The 11,160-nt window shown below is 40.9% G+C and overlaps 1 protein-coding gene across 6 annotated transcripts in view; it reads left to right on the forward strand.

The window, feature by feature from the left end:
- The window catches only part of elavl3 (ELAV like neuron-specific RNA binding protein 3), a 37,303-nt gene extending 26,480 nt beyond the window's left edge, over positions 1-10,823 (forward strand). For 3 of the 6 annotated variants that reach the window (XM_066707889.1, XM_066707891.1, XM_066707890.1), the window contains exons 6-7: positions 630-668; positions 4,000-10,823. In XM_066707889.1, coding sequence (XP_066563986.1) covers positions 630-668; positions 4,000-4,348 — 388 coding nt within the window. In that variant the 3' untranslated portion in view covers positions 4,349-10,823. The remainder of the gene's footprint in view (positions 1-629; positions 669-3,999) is intronic. The other 3 variants (XM_066707892.1, XM_066707893.1, XM_066707894.1) reach the window with 2 other exon arrangements.
- Positions 10,824-11,160: the final 337 nt, after the last annotated feature.

Below are 11,160 nucleotides of genomic sequence, written 5' to 3' on the forward strand. Positions count from 1 at the left end.
CGACGCGGCAGTCAGACGTGCTCTCGCCGAGGGAGGCGCGATGACACCCAACAGCCGCTGCGCTCGGCGTTATCTGGACTGAAAACAACACAGAAGGCAGGCAGCCGGGGAGGGGGGGGGTTACATTGATGTTATCTCCTCCATGCAGGGTGATAACTCTGTCCCCAGGCCTGCAGGAAATGAAATATCCCCACTGCACCCCACTGAGTATTATAGCGCACAGAACCGACATTTCACTGCTTGCAATAACTACCTAGGCTGCTAATATATGATGTTTTAAAAATACACATAGCGAGAGTCACAGAATTATTATTAAAATCAGGATTATTATATTCATCAGGAAGTGCCATTGACATAGAGGGATAGTGGGGGGTGGGGCTTAACTGGGATTGAGATGATGCTGGAATGGAAATACGAACAGCAGACGGACCAGTAGAAGACCATCAACACATTTAGCAGTTAAGGAAACAGCACTGGGATTCAGGCCGCTGACTGTGGCCACTGTAGGGCTAGAGCCCCCGGGGTGGCAGGAAGGAGGCGATGCACACTTAAAAAACGAAAGGGCTTGCTGTCACTCAGATCTCTTACTAATGTCTCCATCCCCTCCATTCTCCCCTTTTCCATTGCAGACTCGACAATTTACTTAACATGAACTACGGAGTCAAGAGGTAATGAACGTTCCAAGACCTGTCTGGCTCGCCTTGTCAATCTATACCAAAAAAAGCTATACAAAAAAACAAACATTAACAGTTAAAAAAAAACTCAGCGATGACGCTAGAATTTAACTGCTGTCTGAACCAGTAATCGATGCCTTTCCGCAGCGTAATATAATTAATTTATTATTATGATATGAAGTCATTTAGCTGCTTTAATCCAAGGCTGTTAACATACGATGTTTTAAAAATACACATAGCGAGGGTCACAGAATTATTATTAAAAAAATCACCATATGTAAATATAGAATATACTGTTCATTTCATCAGGAAGTGCCGGTGTCAAGCGTGTGCCTAACATTACTAAAGGTCGGACTCTGACTTCGCATCTCTTCGGTGGGCACTACTGTGGCCTGTATTGAGGGTATTTGAGAGGATGGAGGTGCTGCTTTAAACGCAAGAGAGGAAGTAGTGACCTGGGAGGGGCAAATCAATTAAACAATTAAACCTGTCACGTTCTGGGTTCGAACCCGACTCAGTGTCAATGTCAGTAGCTTAAGGGGGGCTAATCCTTCCTTGTAGCAGTACTCTACTACCTAATCCCAACAATGAGGCCCCACTTGCTGCACAACAGGGCTTTACTGATAGACCACGATACTAAAGCGTCCTCTTCGATTGGTACCTTCGCGTTTACAGGCAATGTCCCTGAAGACGCACAGTCCGCCCACAGTGCCGCCCACAGCACACCTCTGACCCGCACCGAAAGACAAACACACACATCAGAAAACAGAAGCGGCGGACAAACCCGACAGTCCTCAACCTTCGCCGACTTCCTTTTGCTAGAGATGTAAAAGCGCATCACTCTCGACGTATTAATATTTAGTGCGCTGTGTTAAAACTGCGGCAGGAGGTTGGGAAAACACCTCTTACTGGCGGTGTGGTAACAAAAATGCCCCTTTCTGGAAGATGGGCAGCCGTCCCTGTAAAGGAGAGTAAACACACATGGATAAGCTATCCGTCCCCGACAAACAGACCCGATAGACTCTGACGGCTCGCCAGCTTTTACCAATCAAGGTTTCACACTAAATTATTTAGCGCCTCAAATATTCACCCATGAATTTTTAATTGCGACTAAAAAGGAAGAGACTTTAATTAAACGCTCCAACAAAACAAGTGCTTTTCGCCAAAAGAGGTCTGACGGCAGATGGGCCCCGAGCACAGGAATTCTGAAGCCCGACGTAAGGGGTTTTAGTTTCATCTGCCAAGCGAGCAACAGGGCCCCTACTGGGATATTTAGATCCATTTTGTCCTCCAGAAATTCTCCCATGGATTTAATTCCATCCTGCCCCCGACCCACAAAAAAAAAAGGATCATTAAGGATTGTAATCAAAAATTTAAAAAAACCGTACAATCAGAATTCCGCCAAATTTTTCTCTGAAACGAGGCGATTGTTAACATCACTTTCACACGTTTTCAATTCAGTTTTGCCTTGTTTTGAAAGGATCTCAACACAAAGGCCTTCATAGTTTGATGAACAGGTTTCGGCCACTTGAATTTCAGGCAGCCGAAAACTTACCGTGGGTGAGCCGTAACAGAGCACGATTACTGGTTTCAGCATTAAATTCCGACATTGCTACGGTTTTCTTTCATTTTGCTCCTTTATTCAACTAACTTTTGTTTTTTCTTTATTTGCTTTCTTTCCACCAGCATGGATTTAAAAAAAAAAAAATGAAAAAAGATTTTGTTCCCTTCGAAGTTCAGTTTGTGTGTCTTTCTTCTTCTTCTCTTGGGCATATTTCTAATTTTGAGTTGATTTTTCGTTGGGTTTTTTTGTTCTAGGTTTATTTGTGTCTCGTCCAATATCATGTGGTTGTGTCTTAAATTGGCAGAAGCCGTGAACTGCAGTGAGATAGAAAAAATAAATGAAGGAAAGAAAATCTAAAAGCATCTCTTGTACATAAGGTTTCTTGTAAGCATGCGATCCCCGCTGCCATACGTACGTACGTAAAAGATGCTGGCTAAAATTACGATCGCACGCATTCGAGAAATGGACTTACGTACAGGACGGATATTTTTTAATTTTCTTTCATTTTTTTTCCCTGCACTGTGGGTCAAGACTTCGAGATGATCTAGAAATCTCAGTTTCTGTGTGTTGGCTCTCTGTGGAGACCAAGGAGAGAAAGGGCTTCGTTGACAATTAAAAAGAACGTGTAATTTGGCACAGAATCTCTAACATTGACTGAAATTAAGCATTATGTCCATTTCAATATCGGACACAGGATCATAGACAATAGGGTCCTCATGACCAAAACAAACAGACACCCAGCTCTTATAACACCAAAAGAGAGAAACAAATGCAAAGGAAGTCATGCATCTGCAAAATGGCACCTTCTTTAAATCGCAAACACTTTGTTTCGTCTGTGGGCCACTTACAAAGGAAAACCTCTTTAAGGGGAGAATGAGTCTCATAAAAAGCCATTCTTATTCATTAATTTGTTTGACCTTAATACAACAACTCGCACAATGCTTTCCAATTCCCAAGAAGCATGACTCATCCGCAGCCTAAGATTCTTCCCCTATTTTTAGTCTTCAAAGTTTTAATTATTAAGTCTGTGTTATACAAGACTCGATTGCCTCAGTCCCTCTCCGACACGCTGGCACCCAGCTGTCTGAACATGCAGGTAGAGAAAACGGCATTTAGTGGGGAGCAGACTGACGCGATTTGACAGATCTGCCGCTCGATATGACAGCCGGCGACAGCCCTTCAGAAGTCCTCCCAATGAGCTGCGGTTTGCTGCCGGTGCCGTTTCCCAGCGGTAAAGCCGATCACACAATCTGAAATCCAGATGAGAAGCCCTTTCTCTTTCGCACCAAGTGCAACAGACTTGTGAATCTGTGTAGCGTTGAGTGAGGAACCTGTGACCAACGACACAACTGACCCCCTCTAGCCTTCGCCGAACGCTCAGCTCACAGCTTTCCGTGCTGTGCAAACCAAGGAGGCGGCGTGGTTTTATTTTGGGTTTATTTAATTTAATTTAATTATTATTATTTTACTTTCTAGAGCAGAACCAACTCCCACCTCACAGCGTCTGCTGATGCAGAGACCCTGCATCGGCCGACACCTTATGTTTTGTTTGGCGTTTTGTTTTTTGTTACAGATGCAGGTTTCATTTTCCTTTTGAGAGCCTTATTCTTTCCCTTGTTTCTCATTTTGGTTGGTGTTTGCACAGTAGGTTAGCCATTTGTAAACAGACATCATTAATGAATAAAAAGACACCTCCCCCACCCCCCCACAGTCGCGTAGAGTGCGGTCAGGTGGAGAACTTCAGAATCACACCCAAAGTAGCTCTCCCTCCCTTCTCCCCAGGTTCTCGCCCATCACCATCGACAGCATGACCAGCCTGGCGGGGGTGAACCTGACGGGGCCCACGGGGGCCGGATGGTGCATCTTCGTGTACAACCTGTCTCCCGAGGCGGACGAGAGCGTGTTATGGCAGCTGTTCGGGCCCTTCGGCGCCGTCACCAACGTCAAGGTCATCCGCGACTTCACCACCAACAAGTGCAAGGGCTTCGGCTTCGTGACCATGACGAACTACGACGAGGCGGCCATGGCCATCGCCAGCCTGAACGGCTACCGGCTGGGCGACCGCGTGCTGCAGGTGTCCTTCAAGACCAGCAAGCAGCACAAGGCGTGAGGAGGGGGCGGGGGGGAGAACTCGCGGAAGAACGAAAAACGACGACGACACGACACGGAGAAAACTAAAATCGAATAATAATAATAATAATAATGAAAACAAAAAGTATACAAAAAATAAACGAACACAAAAAACGCTAGGGGAAATTAGACAAATTCTGTACAGGAAAAAAGCAAAGGAGCCCCTTTTGATTCTGTTTGATTAACTCTGCATTGGCGTGGATTGAAACGAGTCACACACACCAGTAGCTGTTTCACAATATACTAGAACCTGAGGGTTTGCCTGTATTGAATTATAGAGCGTGTAGCTTCGGCAGCCATGTTGGTGTGCGTAGAGTTTAGCACCTGCAGGACTTGGAAGGATCTAGCAAAGGTACACGTTGTACGCTTGGTTTATTTATTTGTCAACACGCAGGCTGTTGTCTGTGGTCGAATCGGCACGGTGTTGCCACGCATGTGATACCGGCAGTGACTGGTTCGCATCGGCCGTGTGCCTGTGACACAGGAGCGCACGGGTCAGTGCCGTGCAGTTTTAATTGAATTCAGGCAAATTAAGAGAATTTGAAAACAAATGTGCAATTCCGCCCCGACACCCCCACCTCATCCCCTCCTGGAAAAAGAATCAAACAAAAAACTAAAAAAAGGATAAAGGGAAGAAAAATCTCAAAGAATGAAAAAAACCGATTCCCACACCTGGGTGTTTCCAATCGAAAATTTTTATTAAAAGAAAAAGAAAAAAAAAAGAAAAAAACTGAAAAGCCAGTGTTAGCTTATATATATTATAAATATATAAATATATATCAATATTTATCGCGGTTATAACAGCCAAGTAAGTAAGCAATTTTATAAAACGAACTTTGACTACTGTTTCCTAGCTCTACTTTATGGTGCAAAACTACATAGCGTTTCCCAGTTGTGGAGGGTTTTCTAGCCCATTCAACGTTGTATAAAAGGAGGGAAATGAAACACACACACACCTACAGAGACACACACACAGAAACAGACACCGAAGTGGGATCCCACCGAGAGACATTTTATCAAATCGTTACTGGTTCAGATCTGATATTCAAGGGGAACATGGATTTAAAACACAGTCGCTCACTCTCTCACACACACTCACTCACACTCAGACAGGCAGACCGAAAACTAAACAAACAAAATGAACGAACTTTGTCGACCGAGGTTGCGGCAGTTTCATTAAGTTAGGTGACACGCAAGAAGCAGCTCCCGAAGTTTTCTTTTCAGTTTTATCTTTAATTATAATCATGATTTTCTTTGGTCTTCAAACACGGGCCGATTGTGGAATTCTAAGCCAGCTCTTTGCATTGTAACGTCTCCCTGAAGATCTCGCATGAATCCGTATCTGACCCGGAGAGGCTCTGCTGTAGGACCCCATCCTCTTGGCTTTTGTAACTAAAGTTCAACTCTCTAAAATCTCTAACTGAGAGGGAAGTCAACTGCTAAGATTACCTCCCAGTACGACTGTAAAGTTTCCCAGTTTTCCCATCTTTGCCCCAGATGGAAACCACATTATTTCAATTGAAGATTTCCAAAATACTGCTTTAATTGAATCTACTTCTCTGGGGGACCTTCAATAGTGTGTTGAAAGATTTCTTTCTAATCCACTACGATACATTAAACAGCCTTGTCCTTGTTTCCAAAGTGAAATGTCAGAAAACTAAAATCACATCCCTGTGATGTTCTCGGAAAGCAGGGATAAAAATAAAGGTTAACTAGGAATACAGCGATTTTCACGGGAGAAAATGCCATCGGGAGGGAAGTTTCCGCATTTCGAAGGCTTTTATTTCAGCCTGCTGAGTAAGACGACTTGGCTCTCCGCTTATTTTCACTCTCAAGGCTTTCAAACGCTCGCTGACCTATTTTCTCATCTCAGTCTTTTGCGGACGGCTTCAAAGTGCGAGAGAAAACGCACACAAAAGACATGCGGATGTCGAAAACCGAAGCTCATTGTACAGATCTGTTTAAAATTCCACAATCCGCCCTGTTTAAAAAAATATTTTTAAAGATATTAATTTATTTGACTGACCCAATGAGGATGAGAGAAACAGAAATAGCTGTATATGCATCTAGACTACCAGTCTGTCCACCACAAAGATCTTCCTTGTTCTTTTTGACTTCTACTGAAAAGAGAAAAGGTTCATGAAGAACGATTAAGAGTTAGAAAGATAAAGCAGAATATTTTCCACGTTTGGGATAGGGTACGGGAGGGACTCGAGGAGGACAGATAAAAAAACAAAAACAAAAAAACAATAAAAAATACAAAAAAACAAACAATAACGTTAACTGTGTTAAAATGACTTTTTGTTTTTCTAAATAACGCAAAACAAGCCAAAGAGTACTATCTCTTTGATGTGAGAGGGTTACTTTAGAAATAAATCTATTTTTATAAAAAAGGAAAAAGACCTTGTTGAGAATTTTTACTCATTCTTGAGCTTAAAAAGAAAATATTTTGACAGGCTACATTGTTTCATTTTTGGGGGTTACTTAAAAAAAACACGATAAAAATGGGGGGGGCAAGGAATGTTTTGTGTCGCGTGCGATCTTGATTGTTAAATACAAAATACAAAAAAAAGAAAAAAAAGCTTTTTACGGTTAAAAAAACAAAAAACGTAATAATATAGCGTGTCTCTTTTTTGAGGAGTTGTTGTGAACCTCCATGTTTGAAATTTACCGATTTTAGTTTATTTTAATTTCCTTTAAACTCCCCCCCCCAACCCCTAGTGTCCACGAGGAAGGGGTCCAGGCCCTTATGGATATTGTTAAACCTGGCCGCAAGTTCAGCCGTGCAAGTGTCACTAGAACAGGGATGCCCAAACTATGGCCCGGGGGCCCAATCTGTCCCGCAGAAGGGTGTGACATAAATAACCTATGAATAAAACACACAAAATCAATCCTTTAATCACTAGTTTTTTAATCATATAACCCAAAAAAAAATTTTTTTAGATTTTTAAAGGTCACGATAAAATTTGGCGACAAAGAGATAATATTTAAAATGTGTCTGTTGTGTAAAGTTGCAAACAGATTATCCCTGATAGGAGGCTGTTGCCACGTGTTTGGGGGTTTGAGGGACCAACAATGGAAAGTGGAGCAGATAATTTCAAGAAAAATAGAGTGAAAGCATTTTTTTTACTGAAGTTAAAGAAAAAGCCATTTGCTTTATATTTGTTTAAAAAACACCTCAACACACTCCCAAATAAAAAGGCCTTGTCTGGTAATACTGCGTTAGTTCGGTCAGCTGGACATTATTTTGGCCCTCCTGCTCGAGTCTAGCCTGGTGATTGGCCCTCCAGGCATTACAGTTTGGGCCTCCCTGAGCTAGAACACATCTTATGGTGTTATTTTGAAGGGGAGACTATATACTATCAGTTATGTGTTTTATTTTTCGACGGTTACTTACTAAGGGTGAAGAAAACTGCCGCAGGTAAAACCAACAACAACAGACTTCAAAAAACACAATGTTGTAGTGTTGTTTAGAAAAAGCACCTTCAACGCACATGTGACGGGATCCGTGCAAAACTGCAACAGGCCTCGGCCTCCGGGAATCTTGCGCCAGCTCTCCGCCAGTGTGTGACTGTCCATAGGGGCCCCTGCAACATCTTTCAACCAAATCTGAGAAGCGCTCTTCTACATTGGGGAGAAATTCCGCCGCCATTTTGTTTCAGGTGTTTGGCTTAAAGATCTTTTAACAAAGATGTTTAAAAAAGAGGGAAAAGTGCAAAGAAATGTTCATACACAGGTCGCATTCCCGTAGCGTGGATTTCGGTGGTTTTGAACCAATTATATTAGAAATAAAGCGCAGATCTGTGCAGAACTACGGGAATCTGCGCCACGAGAACACGACCGCACCTCCAACTTGGGTTTCCACATTTACAGATCTCATCTACGGGACATGTGTTCCTTCTTCCTTTCTTAAAAGATCCCACGCCGAATACCCGTGTGTATGCATCTAAAGTCCCGTAAACTAACATTCAAATCATGAGAGACCAATGTACTGCACCGCTTGATGATAATAACGTGTGTTCTTCCTTAGTATGGAGCAGCCAGTGCAATGCGCTTCGATTTTATATTGACTTGAGAACATATATATTTTTTAAAAAAGAAACGAAAACGTCGAACTGAAATCGATTGCGGAATGCGATAGGAACAAATGTAAAAAAGAAAATAGGTGTTCACATTAATGAACGAATAAATTAAAGAAAAAAACCTAAACCAAGCACTAAAGCTCTGATACCTCGAAATCTACAATATCCCTTCCCACGAAACCCGAGACATTGTATTCTGAAGTACAAATTGCGCAATTAGGTACCTGTGACGCATGACAAGAAAATTGTGACGTAACCTTTTTGGTTAAGTTTAAAATCGTTTGAGTACAGAGACGTAAAATAATAAAAAAGAACTACAAGGGATACTGTATTTTTCAATCATTTTCTTCGGTTTTAGCCCATGTCGGTTTCAAAGAATAGAAATACCTATGCTTTGAGTTCTTATTTTGTCTTTATTTATTGAGTTTTACATATCAATTTCACGAGTTTAATTTAGCGTTTCTTTGTGTCGTTTAATATAATTGTAGAAAACACACATGGGTCTAAGATGTAGCTTTTCGTTTGGAACAAACTTTTTAAATGATTTTTTGTTTTCAGAACTTAGTTGCAGTTTTTCGGTTGTTTGCAGATTTTAGAATTAGTTTAGACTCTTGATTTGAAAATCAAAATGTGTTCAATTGTGTTTGTAAAAGTCTGTGGTAGCTTTCGTTGCAACAAAAAATACAAGGGGAAAAATACAACAAAGGATAGCGCCATCAAACCTGTAATTATCTGGGCGATTTTAAGCTTGTAGTTTTAACTTATTCTTGTTAACTTAAAATCTATTTATTATGATTATTATTATTATTATTATTGCCTCGTATAAAAGTATGTTTTGTGTATATTTATGGTTTATTTAATTATATTTGCAAGTTTAAACAACTTATTAATTTAATTTTTGCTGATATGTGGTTACGCCAATTTTTTTTCTTAAAAGGGAAAAGAAAAAAAACAAATTAAAAATTACGCTTGAGAAAAGTTCTCCATAGACAAGAGTGCACTGATTAAAAAAAAAAACGTTAAAAAAAAATACTGAAGTGTGTAGTCAACAAATATTTAGAAACATTCTTTGTGTGCTAGATGTTATATGACTTAACTACCCGTGTTCTGTCTGTCTTGTTAAACAAAGCCTTTTTAATTCTTTCATCTTTCATTGTTGTATAAAACAGGATTATTTATTCAGTTCCCGGACCTGTTTTCCAAGCATTTTAAGTCCCGCCCCTTCGCCCCACGAAAATAACCCTTTAGTACGACAAACAACTATCCAAAAACATAATCGCAACAATTGGCTGATCAAATTCAGGTCAAAGCACGGTGGAGCTTCCGTTTTTGTTTAACATTTCTGATTTGGATTAACTTTAAATTGGATCAGATTGGTAATCAATAAAAAGGGAAGAGACGATACCAAAATACAAGTTGGTACTGCATTTGGTTCTGGTGGTTCCTGAACTCTATATATCCAACAAGGAGCTTTTCCGTTGATCCAAATGTTTACCCAACGGATGTGTTTATCGTGGAGATTCAACAAATTTTAAGGTGCAAAATCATTCTGTTCACATTTCCTTAACTTGTGATGTGTATTTATATACACCGGAGCAGCGTTCCTCAGATGGGATGTTCACAAAAACACAAATCCACCGTGATCCGTAGCCCACACTAGAGGGCAGCCGTCCCCTGGGCCCGGGTCTTTGAAATGCTTGCAATAACACGGACTGTGGAAACCTGGCTGACCCACTAATTGCTTTGCAGGAGAATAAGGGAAATTACCTTTTGGAGATTCGAAATGAAAACCCTGATCAAAGCCATGGTTTTCCAGGCGTTGAGATCTTGGACAGAAACACTTAAGACAGAACTAGCTCAACTCAGACTAGAGTTGAGTTGGCATTGCATTGCGGTCTTCTTTCTCTAGTGTGGCACAATTCTGTACCCAAGTGTAACAAAGAACAAAAAAGGTTCTCCGAGAAAGGTAAAGAGAACCCTTTGCACGTTAAAAGCATTAGTGGGGATAGCATTTATATTTTCCTTTTATTTTTCCCACCAGTTCTGTTTTCTGGTGTATTTAGTTGGGGGAGGTACTCTACATTCCTTTGCTGTGTTAACTTTTAACATTTCTTTGGATGGTAAAAAAAAAACTAAGAAAAACAAGATGGAGTCAATGTCAGAGAACTGGGAAAAAATAAAACAACAAAAAGAAACATTTCAAACTATCAAATACAACAAAGATCAAACCAATTAAAGACAACAAAAAAAAAGAACAAAACTTGCGGTTTAGTTTAGGATATTTATTACTGGGATTTCAGCCGAGGACGCTTTAAGACTTTTTCATGGAATTGTTTAATTATTTGTACTTTTCATGCCAGAAAAAAAATAAAAGTTACGAATCTTAACGGTCTCCTTTGTGCTCTTCTCTCTCTTTATGTCCTTGACACACACACATTGCGTTGCCGTTACTCCTAGAACAGGGGTTTTCAAACCGGTCCTGGAGTACCCCCTGCCCTGCTGGTTTTTGTTCCAACCTAGATCTTAATTACTTAATTGAATGGAGCAATTAAGACCTGATTTGGAACAAAAACCAGCAGGGCAGGGGGTACTCCAGAACCGGTTTGAAAACCACTGTCTTAGAACATTACAGAGATGGGTTGGGTCCAGTTTTTACTGTCCCATGAACAACCACACAGCAACATCAGATCGTGCCACACACAAGACACAG

Source organism: Amia ocellicauda, chromosome 7 (genome assembly GCF_036373705.1).
Source record: "Amia ocellicauda isolate fAmiCal2 chromosome 7, fAmiCal2.hap1, whole genome shotgun sequence".
Lineage (NCBI taxonomy): Eukaryota > Metazoa > Chordata > Actinopteri > Amiiformes > Amiidae > Amia > Amia ocellicauda.